The sequence below is a fragment of the Genypterus blacodes genome, unplaced genomic scaffold, assembly GCF_046128005.1.
Source record: "Genypterus blacodes isolate CSIRO-AG114 ecotype Tasmania unplaced genomic scaffold, CSIRO-AGI_Gbla_v1 ptg000037l_1, whole genome shotgun sequence".
Taxonomy (NCBI): domain Eukaryota; kingdom Metazoa; phylum Chordata; class Actinopteri; order Ophidiiformes; family Ophidiidae; genus Genypterus; species Genypterus blacodes.
Genome location: NW_027466850.1, coordinates 1,842,033 through 1,860,844, shown reverse-complemented (window position 1 = coordinate 1,860,844; position 18,812 = coordinate 1,842,033). Strand labels below are relative to the sequence as shown.

The window sequence follows — 18,812 nt, the reverse complement described above, 5'->3', positions numbered from 1 at the left end:
ATACCCTTGTGCATTACCTTTGTCATATAGACATCTTTATTTGCAAGGCCTTTAGTTTATGTCACATATTTATTGTCAATCCCGCACCATTGAAAGGTAAGAACATAAATAAAACAGTGCACAGGTAAAGGGAGCATGAAGCTTCTTACTGTGCTGGATGTGCAAATCTGAAGTTAGTAAAAAAGCAGTAAATACTGGAATCATGGCTGTCAATCATGATAAACACACAAAAGCTTTTTGGCCCTTTGCTGATATCCCCTCTGTGCTGTCTGAATAATTTCAAAGAACCCTTTGAAAATGTGACTTTGACTTCCAAGTGCTGCATTTCATTCTATGTCAGAGTCAAAACATAAATACTGTCAAGAACAAAGGCAGGAGCCAGGAAAAAACTTTGCGTTAGGCCTTTAAACTGTCACTGTGTGTGTAAACAAGCAAGTAACACGAGAGAAAATACCACATTTTCACAAAACACACAGTATCTCTTTCTCTTATGCTAAATAACTTCACGGCTGTGTTTTATTTTCATCCCTGCTTTCATCCTAAAAACCCTTGACTACACTTCCTCCCTTTTCCTTCTTCTTCCCTCGGCTCAATTAGTCATTCCTCCCATGACCAGACAACTGCTTTAGATCAATACTTGGGTTAATAGCCACCACCGGCAACACAGCCCAACCTCTTGATATGAAATGGATTTTGTTTCCCAATCAATATTTGGCTCCTGTTTGTAACAATCGGGATGTGGGAACTGCAAATAGAAAGAAATCTTCTGTCTCTGGTCGAAAATGGAGAGTTTGGTGTGATGCATGACTGTAAGAGGGATTATTTGATATTAGAAGCAGCTTACTGGTGTGAATCAGCATTACAATCCAATCCAATGAGCTACAGTATAATATCTGCTACAAACAAGAGAACACACCACAAAACAAAAACAAACCCATAGTAGAATTCATTGATTGATCTATGAAACTAAGCACATGCTACACACACCTACACACATGCTGATGACAAATCCCCATAGTAACGGTTGTCGGAGCAAAATGTTTCGTAAACAAACATCACAATCCAAGTGTCTGGAACAACAATGCTGCTTTTTTATTTTCAGTTTCAAATTCAAAAAGTTATTGGAAGCCAATGATGGGACTTTATCCAGAGCAGAGCAGGAGGCATGAGCCGTCCTGGTTACAAAGTTAGTTTTGAAATCCAGATATCTTACCACGTGCCAAAGTAACTATTGAGTCACTGAGTCATTTTGTGCAATGAGGCAAGTGCAAATCATTGGCTCTGTAATCTTCGTCTCTAATCATCGGCTCTTTTCAGAGCCTCAAATAGTTTCAAATGCATCATAAAAGCATCATTTCATGCTTTTACCGCAAAAGCAATTATGTTCTACAGCAAGAAACATATGCTGGAAGCTGCTGATGTTGAATGAGTAATGCCATGATAGTCTATGATAAAATCATCAGCACTGGATTTGCTCAAGCATTCATCAGTCTAGATCTGTCTCTGTTTTCTTCAAAGTCTGAGTGATCTGTGCATCACTCATGTAAACGCAGCGCCCAGGGAAACAACAACGTGACACGCTCAAAGAAGCCAAGTATGATGACTTGATCAAGGCTCACACGGGGGACTCAGGGCTTGTAAATTGGAGTCTGGCAGTTTTTCTCCAGTTTCTTTGCCTCCATTAGCTACAGAGGAAACATCTGTTTCAACCTTGTCCTCTTCCACTGTAATGACACCATGAAGCACGGCGGAAAGTCAAAACAGAAGTTTACACAGTGATGTCAGCTCCTGTAGCAAATTGAGCAAGTCGGCTATAATCAAAGCACCATTGCGGGCGTTTCACAACACAGGACTGTGGTGCTGCAGCACATCAGAGCAGTGTTGTTATCTGTTTTGATAGCAGCTACAGTCCAGAAGACATTCCCACTGAGGGGAAGCTGATATCTCTCTTACAGTGAATGGCACCAACAACAGGACTGAAGGATTATTGACCAAATGGTAATCAAAGCCCCATTAAAACCCCCATAATGACCCCCCAGGTCATTAGGTAGAGAGATATATATATTGTAGATAGGCACTTTATTCATCCCCTTGGGGAAATTTAAGATCTTAATGCAGTTGATTAGAGCTTTATGTGACGACACAAAATCTATCACAACCATTATGCATCTACAGTTACTACACCTTGTTTTTCTTTAGTAAATTCGAGCTTCCTCCGCTCATCTTAAAATGTGTTTGTATGCTGCTGTGGGGAGGGGGATTTGTCTTTTTCTCCCGTAATGAATTCTGTGTTGATATTATTCCTACAGGTCTCCAGCTACACTCGTCAGGCTGTAGATTTTATTGCATTGGCTGTTCATATAAATTTACTAAAGTGTTTTACTTTGTTCATTCACAGCAAGACGAAGTTCACAAGTTCACATCCACCTGAGGCGTCTCTGTGAGGAGAGTGCATGTTTCTCTCTCTGTGTCTTTGTGGGTTTCCGTCTGGCACTGCAAGATCTTCCCACAATCCAAAGACAAGGGGGTGACTTGAATCAGAAATACGAAGCTACCCATAGATGTGTGAGTGGCTTTGAATGAGTCCGTCCGTCTGTGTGTGTGTGTGTGTGTGTGTGTGTGCCAGCCCTGTAATAGACCCATTGTACTCTGCTCATCGCCCAATGACCGCTGGGATGGACTCCAGCCCCTTGAGACCATGAACGGGGAAAGTGGCTATAAAGAACGGACAGATGGATAAAAGTGATGCATTTTATTTCTGCTGGAGCTTGGACTTCACCGAGGCTTTCTGGTTATCATCAGGCCAGCTCTGTACATTGCGCATTACTTTATTATTTACATTCTTCATATTTCCCTCTACATCTAACTGCTGACCTGCAGATGGTGTCGCTCCTTTTACAGCCACCTCCAAAGCCCAGAGGAGGTGTGAGTATCACTTCAATATTCAGTATACACGGGCTCTTAATGTTTTTCGATCAAAATGACCTACTTACACTTATCACTGGTATCGCCACTATTTTAGTCACTGGTGCATTTACGGGAGTTTTGCAGTATTGCGGCACACAGCATCGTCTTGAATAATTTAAATGAGTAAAATTCCATATAGTCCCGTTGCCTCAAGATAAATTATGACCTAAATTCAGTCGAAACTTGAGAATGCATTATCCAGCTTCACACACTGCTGCCCCCTGATGCCGGCAAGATTTTAATATTTAAAAATGTTGGACTTTGATAGCAATAAATCATGCATGTTTTATGATTTAAACGGTAGGAAGCAGGCCAGCGTTTAGCACCTGATGCCTTCTGAGGCTTTAGACCTGATGGTACCAACACACACCCTTTGTTTCATTATAAAACACGACATCTACGACATGCAGGTCGTCAGTTTGGGTGTTGTGATCCATAAGAAGAAACACACTGATCCACTTCTTCTCCACTCACCGACTAGGCTCTTTCTTGTGTCTAACCAGGTGTGTGTGTGTGTGTGTGTGTGTGTGTTGGGGGGTGTAAGATAACAATAAAATGTGCCCTTTTAATATTAAAATCTATTTGCTTCCATTTAAGATAATTGTTCTTCCTTGACCAAGAGCATCGTTAAAGTCAAAGATTTAAACAATTGAAGACCTAAATAAAGGCAATAATATGAGACGATGAATATAAATTATAAATTATTTAGAACTCTAAAGCCTTATGGTCCACATTTAGAATTCATCCGATGTGAAGCTTCTACGACCTCAAGGATTCACCCGTGTGTCTCGTCCTTGGAGCGCAACGCCAAGCATAAAGTGTGGAGTGCACTTTATCACCTCCACAGCCACCACAGGCCCACTCACCATTAAAGCTGACACTGCGGATGTACTTGAGTAGTTTCTTCCCTCCAGCGAGGTCCATATCGGGGCAGATGCCGGAGTTCTCCGGACACAGATCCCTCTGCATGTTGTGGATGGCGTGGGCCATGGCATATACGGCATCGATCACAAACTGAACCTTCCCCTCCTGCTCGTACTTGGAATCCATTCCAATGCGTTCCTGACCTGAGAGCCAAAGAGAGAAAAAAGAGGCTCAGATGGCGTCGATGTGGAGGGGAGAATGTTAATATCGGTTACAACCCCAGCACCCTTTTCAACGTTTGTTTCTGAATTAGATCCTGTTTTTTGTCATAAACAGTATCAAGTTCCTTTTCGTCGTCTCTAAATTCCCCTGTTTAATATCTGGACACTTATATGCTCTATTTATAGATGAGCACAAGAATTCTGGACGTGACAAATCTGCAATTTAAAAGGAAATACTTAGCTGCGCTGCTTTGTGTCAGCACATTAAAAACAGTGATATCATGTCCTGCCTTAAGCTACCAGGACCAACCGCTACGCAAAAGAGAAACATCATACCGCTCGTGAAATATTGTAAGTGGTAATCAGAGGTGAAATAGAGCATGGAGAGAAGTACTGAGCAGGAACGATGCATGGCATCAATTCTCATTCATGTTCTCATATCTATGCACTGTTGCTCATAGGTAGGAAACACAAACCTGGAGTCCTGTGTTACCACCAGGAGTAGTTTGCATTGCTTAACTAGCATTTCAGTGGAGGGTGGACATGTGGCTCACTACAGATTTAGAAATTGCTGTATTTTCGTTTTTTTTTTATTTTTTTATTTAACAACTAAAGGCTTTAATTTTGTAGTTCTTCTATAATTGGAAAAAGGCAGCTCGGCTTACCTCTCCTCACTGCCCTACATTAAACAGATATTAAATAAAGGCCCTGTTTTACAACACCACATAAACAGCATTTTGGGAGGTGGAAATGAAGAGGGCATTGTTCGTTGCATAGCAGAGCTGTTTCACTGGCTGTCGTTATGAAATGGAAATTAGAAACAGCACAATTTTCCACTTCAAAATTAAGTTAATGAGATACTGTGTGATTAAAACAGGGATATAAATGTGAGAACCATCATCTGAAGGAGCTGCATCATGTTTCTGCATCACTGTATTTCCCTACGGTTGGGTTGGTGGCAGAATGTGTCTATATCTGATACTGTGATGGCCAAAGGACCCAGGCTGTCAAGCAAACACACATTTTGTATTGATGATGTGCAGTTTCAGAGCATTTCTGCACAGCAATCCTGCAACACATCAACAATACTATTACAATACTGGGATTCTACATTATGGGACAGAACTGCAATCCAGTGAAATCAAATGGGACAGGGCTCTATTTTTCGGCATAGCGGTTTAAAATGAGGTGCATAGCAACGTTGCTCATAATTACTTGAAATTCTTCTGATGTCGCTCCATGACGCCAGTGGAAGTATTATGCAGCGAAATGAAAGGGCATCAGCTGCAGACTCAAGCCTACATAAAACATTTGGATACTTTGATATTTGACATGCCTTTAAAGGAGGCCAATAGCTGTTCTATGGGCTCAGTGTGCTCATGGATTCCTCTTGAAAATTGAATTTATTACATTTTGCCATGGTTTATGCATTATTTTATGAGGATTCCCTCTTTAAATGTATTTTATTTTGGCACTTATACTGAAGTGGGCCTTTAGTATTACTACATGGTTTATCTGGACATTTTAACAGCAATATTATCCGCTTTACTTCTGCTATTCAAACTCTCAGGCCATCTCATGCATCTGTGGCGTTCTGGCTCCTCGCCTGCTGCGGGTCAGAGCAGATTCATAAATCACAACCAGTAAATTAAAACATATAAAAAAGCTGTGGTTTTCAATGGATGCTACATGTTATACCAGTTGTGAAAAATGGATCACAGCAATAATACATGCATATTTAGAAATGCAACACGATACAAATCTGTCAAAGGAAAGTTCCTGTAAGAAAAGAGGGATGAAGTCATGAAGCCAAAGAGTGTGCAAACCCAATCAAGGTCTAAGTTGCAATCCCCCCACAGCAGCTTCCCTTTGATATCTTGAATTTCCATAAGGCTTTTCAAAGTTAATTAGTAACCATAGTTCATAAAACACAATGAGAGGAGGAAGAGAGAAAGAAAAGAAAATGAGCATGTGAGTTTTCCCATGTATGACTAAATGATCACTGGTGCTTGGTGGCTTGCACAACACCAGCAACATCGAGTCAAATATATGTCCTCATTATGACTGAGAGTGTGTGCGTGTGTGTGTGAGAGAGAGCCAGAGTAAGCAGCAGGAATTACTGGGATCTTTGATTCGCCCCATTAACTCACTCATGCGTCTCTCCCCTCCTCTCCATTTACTCACGTTCTACCATCTCTCTTCATCCCCGTGTTCTCTCTTCATTACCTATCTTCATCTTTCATGCTTTTGGTTTCTGTTTTTGTCTCTGAAACCCCTGGTGAAGGCATTAAATTGGAATAGGGAGGAGGATGTGAGGCTGACTCCATGTTTTATAATCTGAAAAACATCTCTTTCATGCATTACAATGAAATGCTGTTCATCTTAGACACTTTGTTTTCTGAATGGAAACGACAGTCACCGCCCACCACATCCAGATTTGGACAACACAATAAATACAACTAGACTTGGTTTAGTCATATGATTTAGGGTTGTAGCTGGGGATGAAATGATTGATTGACTTGTACCAGGGGTTGGTTCACATCAGAAATGGTTCTGCATAAATATATTTATGGATAAGAGCAAATATTCTGCACTCTTGCTGTGGCTCAATAAAAAAACATCCAGATCAGACCTCATTCCCAGTCTTAGCAGATTACTGTGGTGTCCATGCCAGTGTTTCTGTTTACACTGATTGCAAATTAGCATCCATTTTAGAGATTGTGTAATTTGTGCAACTCTCAGACAATGATTATAGAACTACACTCCAACTTTGTAGTTGGGTTTCTTGGACAACTGCTCGATTGCAATTATGCCTCATCTAGGTTGGCTTGGATAGAATATATACAGCAAATTTACAGTCTCCTCGTCTCTCCTCTGACCTCCTGGCAGCAAACACTGAATGATGATGACAGCAATACGAAGTACGGCTTTGTAAAAAGTGAGCTGTCAAAAAAAAAGAACCCAATAGCGATCTGAATGTTCTTACAGAACCCGACCTGCATCACCTCAACCTTTACAGTCCCTCTAACTTTGGTGGAGAAAACAAGTAGAAATATTTTAATGTCACAACTTAGAGTTGATAACATAGCGGACGGAACAGCAGTGTACAATATGAGAGAGATACTGCAGATAACTGCACAATGTATAGACAGGCATGTGGAAATGGGAAATGGGATGAGGTCTGACCCATGAATGCAGAGAGTGAGCAGCAATGCACCAGTATGCGTGTGTTTGTGTGTGCAGCTACTGTATGAGAGTGTCAGATTTTGCATTAACCTCCTACACAAGCATGTCCAATAATGCATATACAAGGTGGAAAGTGGAATCCATTCCACCTCTATCAGTTTTATTATGTTGAAGGAACAACAAAGCTCCATCTGCATTGCAGCGGCACTTAGTAAGGATAGAACAGAAAGATAGAAATCTAAATTTTGTATTTATCTTCGAGAAGATAGTCATAGATACCGCAAAATGTATACAAATAAATACGATCCAACATGCTTATGTAGTATTGAACATCCCAAGCCTGAGCGCCTGAAACCAAGACCTTTATTTACCTGTTTTGTTTGTTTTTGGTGAATAGCAAAATATCTCTGTTGTGAAGGCGATTTGCATGGTAACAAGAAATATAGAAGGGGGTTGAAATGGTCAAACAAGTGTGGAATAGAAGTGTCAAAAAAACAACCCACATTTGCATTCAATTCAACTCCGGTCCAGAGTTTCACCCTGCATTAGACTGGGGAAAGGCGTATCACTGATTTGTCTTTAGTCTGCATTCTCATATATACATAATGAGAAGAAATCAAATGGTAGAGGCAGTTTGGCTGAGAATGAGTGAAACAGAAGGAGACATGGTATCAATACTGCTCCCAAATAATCTCATTAAAGGAAGAGGAGCAGCCGAGGTAGCCAGGCAACTAATAAGACGACATCAGGAGCATGTAAGCGCCACAAATCACAGCTCCGACTCGGATCTAAAACTGACAAACGCTCATCTCACCACTGAATATTACCGTGATATATTTGAGTCTAATGTTTTACGATGATGTATTTCTACTTATCCTCACAGACCTCCACTTTTCAGATGTCTTTTTCACCAGGCTGAGGTGAAGGGAAGCAAACCTTTACTCAACTACGGCGCACCAAGAAGAGAAACAGTTGTATAAACACCCTGTAATAGTCTAGAAAATACATTAGCTATGTCTTCTATCCCGGGGGAAGAGTGTAGAACCATTTGCATTTCATTGCCCGATACATGTGTATGCACGGAAGAGACCACAGGTTATTTCTGATAAAAACACTATAAGAGACTTGTTTATCTGCAGCCAGAGAGGAAAGAGTAGCAGACAGCGAGAGAAAACACTTCACTCCGACAAACAAGCAGACAGGAGCTTTAAAACCTCTTAAGCTGAGAGGGAAAAATACTACTTTAACACCGTCCGCAGAGTTCTCTCTCAACATCACTAATTCCTGCAGTCAGCAAGGGATCCCACAGTAATCAATCTGGAAACTTCACACTGACGATTGTTCAGTTTGTCTTCATTCAGCAGGTAAAGACGGACTGAAAACAAAACAGAAGCAGGTATTTGTTATCGGGACTTCAGCATCGATAAGCACCTCACCTTAGTGTTTTGTACCTTGATGTCAATTTCTGTGCAAATTTGAATTTACAGTTGTTTCTAGCAGACGTCCAACACTGTTAACAGGTGATCCTCTTTGTTCCTGAGGCTCTATTTCTGGGTAAGTGGCGCTAATGGCTTTACAGGGCTACCTTCACCAGGTAAGGACACTAAATATCCCCCTTCCTTTACCTTCCTGTTGTCACATGCTGCAACACTCAATTAGACCCACTGCATCTGAATGGCGGTGCATGTAAGGTGGCAGGTGGGGAATTAGCCTTTGAAGTGATTGGTAGTAATTGTGGGGCTACAAATTGAGCCTCTTACTACACGTCAGTTGACGATGCTAAAAAAGAAATACATACTTTACCTTTTTTCTACTGCTGCGCTGGATGTAAAGTCTCCAATAAAATTCCAGTATACAGTATTATAACAGTAAATCCAATGCCAGCCTATTCTTCTTTTGTGCTTTCACCTCTGTATGTTGAAAGACGTCAGTGGTGAGTAAACGTATGGAAAAAAACAACTCTAACTACAAACAAACAATAAAGCCAAACTTTCTTTCAAGAACCACTAACCTCCTGCAGTCTGACAAGAGAAGCAGATGTTCTCTACCCACTTAACAACTGTCTCCCTTTGCTCTCAGTGTTATCCTTAATAAGCACCATGCCATCTGCTCGAGAAAACACTCCTCCTGACCTGTGAGTGCCTGGTGCGCCACATTGTAATATGTTGGTTTAGTTAAACAATGAGTGAGGCAGACTGTGCTCTCCTTAGTGATCAACCGACTGTCTGCCCTGACAGCGCCAATTACTGCCCTCAGTATCTGCCACGCAATTCCACCTCTGAGGAGGCGATGATCGCAATCTTCCCACCTCTTTTTCGGATGCCTCTGGAGATCCTGATTACAGGTATTTCAACTCCTCTCTATTTTTTAGCCTGTGGCAACTTGCCCCAAGACTAAACGCTATCTCCTCAACTCCTCAGTCTCTCTCGCTCCTCTTTATGACCCACTTTATGACATGACCTGATCATTTTTTTTCATTCACTTGTGCCTGCTGCTTCTCACTAACACACACATACATTACACACACATACATTAAGCACCAAACAGGGATACCACTGGATCCATTTGGCAGAGAGTTGTGTGGACTTCAGCATAATGTTATCTAACAGAAGAGTAGAGTTGCTGCTCCTCACCAACCAAACCTAATGAACCAAACAAACTATCCTCATCTACTGACTACAGGCTGTGGCACCATCATCACAACGCCAAGAAGCTCCTCATCCTGGCTGTTCTTTTACCAACCTGCTCCCTGCCGATTCATTTTAGTAAGATTTATCCAGTTTTGCCTTTGTAAATCATTTGAATCCAGCTGTATCAGTTGACAGTCTCCGTCTGAGGATTAGTGTGCAAATGAACCAACTAATATAAGAGAAAACATGATCGAGTGAAGGGCAAATTCAACACAGCTTGAAAGGCCCACAAAGCCAAGGTTGTACTAAAAGCGTAAGAAATCAGGAAATTAATAATATTGATTAATTTAAGTTTTAACAGCAAACGCTGTTTCACAAAGTCTAGGAAGAAATAATAAACATCCTTGTGGTCTACAGAGAGCGAGGGGGAAATTATTTTATCCTAATCGATTTTAATTAATTTCAGTTCCTCTCTACTAAACAATTTTGGTCAATGAGATGAAAAAAAAGTGAATTAATTACTTGAAATTGCCTTAGCAGATGAAATGGTGTTTGAGACAATAAAAACATTCTAAGGTCACCATGAGCAACCTGTCAGAATGCACATCACCCTGCTCTATATGATGCCCTCAGTCCATGGATGACACAGAATCAGAGAGAAAATTGTTAGAATTATATAATATTGTACTTATCAACTGCAGTGGTCTTTTTATCGTAATGGTCTGATCCCATTCACTACATTAAAGGATCATCCATACTTTCGTTCCAAACGAAAGGTTGCCAGACCTGCAGTGGTTGATTACATCATGGTTTGACACGTATAATTATAAAAATGCCAAGACTAATACTTCAATTTGACTGAGGTACTGGAATCACATTTTTTATTATTGCATGTTTGGAGATGTGATTAAATAAACATAATTATACGCTACACAATATTAGATTGCCAAATATAATTAACCTTCTGCAATGAATAACAATGCTGTAATCAAACACATAAAACCACTCAATGTCACTAATGGCGCTACAGTGAAGTAGCCATTAAGTAAACCAGCTTGAACTAAACCAAAGCCAAACGTCCATTCCTTTGGCACCTTGATTACACCAGTAACACTTGATGATCTGATTATAGGCACAGCAGAGATGTATGTGGGCACAAATTGCATGCCAAAGATCTGGCATTACCAAGACATATAACACAGTTTTGCTGAGGTTGATCTATACTGCTAGTTAACGCTCCCTCATTATCTCTGAGCTCTTCACCCTGTCCCAAGGGGTAAGACCCAACCCCCTGTGGAGGAAACTCATTTTATCTGCTTGTATTTGCCATCTCATTCTTTCGGTCACTAGCCAGAGGTCAGGACCACAGGTGAGAGTTGAACCTTTACTTTTACAAATTGAAAGGAGCCAATTGATGTGGTTAGGGCATCTTTTACGCCTCGATAGGGAGGAGTGGCAGGCAAGTCCAACTGAGTCGAGACCACGGGGTAGACCCAGGATTTACTGGAGGGGTCTCATAGCCCATCTGACCTCGGAGAGGGAAGTCCGTTCATCCATCCATCCAGTTTCAGTTCTTTTCAGATTGTAGCGGTTCAAAGTCTCCACACATATACATAAATAACAAACAGAACCACACAGGGACTAAATAATGTATAAATGCACAGATGTCCTGTGTGCAAACTGGCAACAGTTTGCGGGCAACTAGCAATGGAACATTTCTGTGTACTGTGTACTAGTTCAAAGTTAAGTTGGATAAGGAGTTGAATTTGTTGATGAATCTTCAAGATTACATCTAAAGATAGATTACATTCTATCTTAAAGCCATATGGAAATGGAACCAATATTGAGCTTCTGCCTCAATGCTTTCCAATAGATTTTGCAACCTCCCCTCTGGCATTTCCTTCCATACAAGCATCACTGATGACAGGTTTGAAGTCAGGGCCAGTCAGAGTTTTCCATACTGAGACAGCAAATGCCACAATCTGCTATCACACAGTTTACAATCCATTAATGTCTGAAACATTTTCAAAGGCTGGAGTATAAAAATGTCCCTTTGCTGAAATTAAGTCATTCATTTTATCATTTTACTGACCAAATATAACTTAGGCAAAGATTAATATCTGTCTAAAAAATAGTCGACTGGCCTTCATAAAACAGTGCACACACTAATGTGAGCAAAAGTGTGCTTTAAAAACTCTCCTAATGCATCAAAGAGCCCTCGTCTTGTCTCGATGACTGTTGGCTTGAGGGCACAGCAGGGAGTCAATCATCCATCCTGACATGGCACAGAATGTGTGTTCATTATGTAACTGAAGGTTTGGTTCTAAGGGTCATAGATGAGCCCAGCTGTCAATGTGTGAATGGAGGGGAGTCGCAGCAAAGAAAGAAAGAAAGAAAGAGAGAAAGAAGGAAAGAAAGAAAGAAGGAAAGAAAGAAAGAAAGAAAGAAAGAGCTGCAGGGCAATGGAAATTGAGATGAAAAATTATGCTCTGCAAATTAATTTGGGATGTTATGTAAATGTTTGTCAAATATAGACCCTAAATACAATTCAGATAACACTGAAGTGCCATTAATCAGGAGAAGAGGAGGGCATAATAAGGGGGAAGACAGAATGAGAAGAGAGGTAGCAGAAAATGCAGAGAAACAAAACAAAGGAAAATAAGGAAGACAAGACAATGTGTTCTCTCTTGGTCTCAGTCGATAGTTTCAAAAGAACAGGTTCATTAGTGCTCCAGGCCTGTTCACACCACTAATTGCTGAGTTTCATTGATTGTTGACTGGAGAGGCTTATGAGTTACTGTTTACCATTGCAAATGCAGCTCGACTTTACTAACAAATGGCAGGAAAAAAGGCAAGGGTATGATTTCATTGATATTAGGCTGTAAGAGTCTCTTCAGCATCAACATTCACACTCTCTACTTCACACTCCCACACACACACGCACACACTTACCTGTGCACTTTCTGCTGCTCTCGTCTTTCTTGGACGAACTCATCAGCTTGCAGTTGAAGTTCTCCTCCCAGTATTCTGCAAACCACACATTCCGCCGGTTGTTCTCCAGGGTCCGTGATGTGAAGTATGCATCGAAGCCTGAAAGGCAATGATAACAGGTCAACACAAAGCCTATTCATTAGTCATGAAGAATCACACAACCGACTGCGTGAGCACGATCCTGGATAAAAAGGGACGGTGGCAAAGAAGTATGAACAGTGATAACAAACAGAATGTATCTACTAATGTCAAAGTGTTTACCTGAAGGGAGGTTTGTACATCAATTAACAGGGGCTTTGCATTAATATGACAAATGTGTTCACATCTGTGGGAGTAAGTGGATTCTGCATGGGTTACAAATAAGACAGGCATCCAAACAAAAAGAAGAAGAAGAAAGATGTTTATGAGTTTATCTTTCCAGACATGTCTACAGATGTTCTGCCGTCAAACTCAAATGTTAAAGAAGTATCTTGGGTATTCTTGTTGCCTTGTGTATCGCTGCCCAACAGCATGCCAGCACCAAACCTTTGCATATGGCAAGAAAATGCTTGGCAAGAAAATATAACTGCAAAGGACTGAATAGAGGGTGAAGGCTGTGTGAGCAGAAATAGCTCCATACAAAATATGCACAAATTATAAGAGGTTTAGAAATGTAGAAGGTGGCTGTGTGTGTGTGTGTGTGTGTGTGTGGATTACAGGCACATAAGTAAATTAAGAGATTATCATTATCAGACCTCCAAACAAGAAACGGGTCAACAGCAGAGGAAAAGCCTTTACAGCTCCACAGTATACCGGCATGAAAGGATTGGTTGGGCATAATAATGTGACGCCGGTGGATCGGATGTCCGTTTCACACCGACAGTGTAGCGGCGCTGCAGTGGCACTAAAATGGCGTTGAAGCAGCACAGCAGCATGACTGCTACAGCTGGAGAGCATTTTCACAATACAGAGCACACACACCCAGTGCAGTTCAAACTCCCATGAAATGTTATTTTTCAGTTGTTGTAGGCTTCACATTTTACAGTGAGAGTTGTGATCCGCAGCAGCGAGCACAGGGATCTTGCTCGCGCCCCTTTGGCATCCTGTTGCTCCTATGTGCTGGGGCTGTAGTCTGCAGGGAGCTGTCCTGATAGGATTTATCTTGGAAATGCTCATTTAGTCTGGAAATGTTACATCAACAGTGTATTCATATAGGAGCCACAAGCCATTACTCTGCTGTATTCAGCTTGTCGCAGGCAAGCGGAAAGTGGAAAAAAACATCTTTTTGAAGGCCCATTATGCTTGTGGAACGCTTTGCGCAGTTTGCCAGTGTGCAGTGTGGATAGTGCACAGAAAAGTGAACGGCTCGCACTGCTATGCTGCCTGTGTGAACCAAGCATGACCAAGCGTCGCTATGGGATGAGTTGGGAACCAGAAGCTTAGTGAGGCTTAATTTGCTTTAAAACAAATAAATCAATAACAAGAAAACTAAGATTAACCCTCAGAGTTAGGAGAGTAAATACATCTCTGCTGCTTGGAATACACTCACATAAGGACAGAAATTTGGAGGACCAGAAGAGAGGACCGACGGTTTGAGAGAGTAGTAAAGAGGCCATTGACTCGCTGCACAGGGGAGGACTAAGACAGCATGTCTGCTGTTTACTATGCTGTTCTTATCACCAGTCCACCTGCATTTCCCCAAACCACCCACAGCCACACCCCCAGCATCGTCCGCCCCCTGAGTGAACCGTTCCAGTGAGTCTGCCTGATGGGATCAGAGCGGGAGCGTCTTTTTCCCACACTCTGTGAACCCAGAAAGACTTTCTGATGAACAGCCAAACGTCTCCCAGACAATTTCCCAGTGCAGTGATTAGACTTTATTCTTTTTCGGGGACTATTTACCTGGATGAGTGACATAAATCTTCACAGACTCACATAAAGGCTGATTAAAACAATGATTCAGACACGACTGCATGACGGAGCGTTAGATTAGAGTCTGGTGAATGCAATACTGTAGTTTTAGTTTGTTTTTTTGGAAGATGTCACAATGAAGAACTGATCATCCTTTCTAGTGCAGGTTTTATACAAATGAAAGACAACTTGAGGGAAAAGACAAATTGCAAAAACAACTTAAGACTCCAGAGATTTGAGCGGCTGTATCAGTGGGGAAACACATTGAAAGACTCACATCCCAGGGCTTTGGTGCATAAGTAAAGATAAATGATCATTATCAGAATGTCAATGCATTAAAAATGGATTATATTTTAAAAAAAGCGTCGTCACAGGCAGCACCCAATTTTCCATTGTTGACTGCTTTTTCTTTCCCACTCCATCATTCAGTTCTTCACAACAGCACAGCGCAGGAAATTGAGTTCCATGAAGAGGAGGCCTTTATCTCGAGAACCGCACTTAATCATCCCCCTATTCTCCATATTCTCCAAGTATTGTCATCACATTGATAGGCGGTTGTTCCCTCTCTGTCACTGATACTGGCAAGATGTCCTTGACACCCTGTGATGATGTCACCAAAGCATAAATTTTAATAATTTCAAACGGTCTAAAATTAGGATCCTGACCTCTATAAGTTTCTCCAGACGGAGCTTCAAGTCAGCGGAGGGAAAGATGAGGGGGGAGGGCGAGTGTGTTGGTCTAGATGGGTACTGGTGGTGATGATGGGAGGATGGGGAGATGAAGGTGACAGGGCGGGGGAGGGGAGGGGTGATGCAGATCTAAAAGCGTCAGTGAATAATAGAAAAGAGAAGAGGATAGAGCTTGAAAAGACTCCATTACAGTAAGAGATGTGATTCATAATTCACTGGGACATACGAGCTCTGTGTGGGACGGGCTGATAGCTTTTCACTCAGGGACTCTGGGAGGAAAGGAACAGAATGGTTTGGCTAGGGGGGCACATTCTGTCTCACACTGGGCAGCCCACTATGGCCCACTGTCAATTACCTTTACATAAGAAACTAGCGGTAATGCCCAAAAGTAATTGTTCACACTTGGTCCACAGATTTATGCCAAAGTGCACAATCTGTTCAAATTGATTCACTTAAGCATATGCAAAGGTTAAAGTGTTCCCTGCTCTGTCACTGCTGTAAACCTTATACCTTGTAATCTCTGTTGGATCTCACGATTTCACTCAGATTATTCTAGAAGTCATTTTTGTCCCTGTGGACAAACTCCTCCTCTCTTTCACCCATTTTTCTACTTATTACTGCTTTTGTTGACGTGACTTGACAAAGGCCTCTTTAGATATTCTCAGATACTTCACAACTTTTTTTGCCCAGTTTGACTTTTGAGATCTTCCTCAATGTGACTACACTTTTAACTGCTCAACCCCCTATTGCTAATTTAATGGTGTAATAAAGTATTCCTTCTATTTATTGGTGCAGTCTGTGAACTTGCAATGCTGCTGCATATCACAGGAAGCCTGCAGCTGTTACACTCTGATACAGTAGATGCCAACCAGCAATTCTGCATCACTTGATTTGTACAGCTTATTCCTCACCAAAGCCAACAAAGTAAATAAAAAGGTATTAAATTTGGGTCTGACTAAAGCAGATTACTACTGTGGAGGCGCCAACAAGCTTCAAAGACCACTCATTTAGACATTTTCAAGAAACTACTCTTTGAAATGGAGTGCCTGTGCATGGGATTCAACACTAATTGCATCCAAATCTACCGTCTGAGGTGAAGAAGGTGTTTGATTATAAATCCCTGATGAGACTCACTATTTTTTTATTTACAAATAATCTGTTTCATTTAAATGTGAAGTTGACATGCTCTTGTTCAGTTCTTCGTGTTTCCCAGCCAATGTCCATGTTATTTTGCCAAAGCAACTAGATTTGTTTGTGTCGGGTGTAGATGCCTTTTAAAAAGCTGCCACTGCCCTCTCAGACAGCCCACACTCATTCACTCCGAGTGCCAGGGGTTGAATCATAACACAGCAAAGGGCTCCAGGTATGTGAGAACACTAATTACTTCGAAACAGAACCAGCATGCATTTGTTTCTTTGCTCTTGCGGGGTGAAAACTAATTTTGAGGCAGAATAAGTTCAGTCAACAACCTCGGCCTCTTGTCACCCTGTTTAGGTGTTTTGGTAAAATGAAATCTAGAATTTTTCTTGTTTTCCTCACGGATGTAGAAAATTCCCGCGGTGCAAGGACACATCAGGCCATCCATCACTGTTTGAGCCATGAGTGTCCTGGCAAAACCTCGCCACAGGTTATTCAATGGCTGTCTGTGGGATGTCAAAGCGCTGCAGACACTCAAGTTTACTTACTCATCCACTACAATGAATCATATTTTTACGAGAACAACCTTGATGATGATGATGATGATGATGAATGAGTCAGGTTTGCTCTTAAATTCCAATGAGTGAAAAAAAGAAAAGTCCAGTATTTCAGCCCTCTACTCTGCTTGCTGTGCAAACTGTGAAACTGCATCTTTTTAAGGTGTTGGTCTTTAAGAAAAGCTTGGTAAGCTGTGTCAGGCCGGCGCTAGACACACACACACACGTTTTGGCAGTTCAGGATCGGAATGAAATAAAATAATCATAGTTCATTTTTCAGCGAGATCCAATCTGGCTCCAGTCCTGCTGTTTCTTTATCACAGCTGGCAGCACAGCAGAGGTTTTTAGGGGAGAAAATGAGTGAAACAGAAAATGAGTAAGACCAAAGGACCTGTGTGTGGCCATGTAGTGGAAAAGGAAGGTTAGTGGCTTCACCTTTCTGCTGTTTGCTTTGCTCTTCGTGTTCACAGAGAAATCTTTAATGTTTTCTCGGTCAAGGGATTCGCTGACAGCACATAAAGAGCATGACGCTATGTTGACATGCTATCACAGTGAATTACCACAGCGCTGATCACTACAGAGTCCAAACTCACTTTTCCGGTTCAGAGGCTTTCTCTGCTTTTTGCCAAATTACCTAGTCGCTATTTGTGACCTCAGTGCTGTTGTCTTTTATTTTTCATTTCATCTACAAAGCTGTACAAGTTTAATATTGCATTTCCTTTCACTTTAAAGGCAATGTCCCTGTGTGAGCACGATGCAATCTATTTCCAGCCAACACAATGCTAGAAAAGAAAAATAGAAAAACAAAGTCCTTCATTCCAACAAAGGCCCTCATGACTGCCAAATATGAAACAATAACACATTGGAGCATTGGAGCAATGTCTGAATGATCAATTAATAGCTATTGAGACCAAACAAGTTTTGAAGTTGCAGGCTTGCTGTCAAGCAAACCTTGATTTACTTACTATGGCTGCAATCACAGATTTTTTTTCAAAACTCAGTCAGTTGGTCAGTCTGCTGCTGGCAGGGAGCTATTTGCAACACAGACTGGGCTCAGGACCAATTACATGAACTACCCACCAGCATTGCAATTATCACTTTGATTCTGCAGTCTTACAGTGTCAGTGGGCTACAGGTGCAGCTGATTGGACGGTGGTGACACACGCCAATGTAACAACAAGTGAAGAAATGAATATTGTGCAAAAGTTACAACAACCTCAATATTTCAGATCAAACATGATGTTGTATCCATCCTGCTTTACTTCACCAAAGTTGAGGGCAAATTGAAAAGAAGCTAGAAGTGTCTGTGATCACACTCTCAGTTTGACACCCGGAGGCCAAGTCACCTACATAGAAGCTTGACTATCCTGTGTCAGGCGGACCACAGCATGTACAGATGCCTGAGAGCAACTGGTGTAACTGACACCCATTGGCCTGTAACAAACAAAATCTGACTGGAAAACCAATAAGAAGACCAGATCAACAGTTACACATTTTATACTGAACAACCACTAACTCCGTATTAGCCTTCCTTATTGCTTTGTGAACATGCCACACCAACCTACTGATTGCAATAACTAATCAGAATGTAATTAGGGCCGGTGCCTTCCCTGGCAAAGCTCAGATAATTGCGGCATATGCATAATGGAGGAGCCTTTAAAGAGGATCCAGCGTGAGATT

At 41.5% G+C, this 18,812-nt stretch overlaps 1 protein-coding gene across 1 annotated transcript in view; it reads right to left on the bottom strand.

Annotated features, from left to right (window-relative positions):
- grm7 (glutamate metabotropic receptor 7) overlaps window positions 1-18,812 on the bottom strand; it is a 155,437-nt gene that overhangs the window by 39,846 nt on the left and 96,779 nt on the right. Inside the window, exons 5-6 of the mRNA XM_076147087.1 lie at window positions 12,821-12,958; window positions 3,834-4,034 (exon numbers count right to left, since the gene is read on the bottom strand). Of these exons, the coding sequence (XP_076003202.1) occupies window positions 3,834-4,034; window positions 12,821-12,958 (339 nt within the window). The remainder of the gene's footprint in view (window positions 1-3,833; window positions 4,035-12,820; window positions 12,959-18,812) is intronic.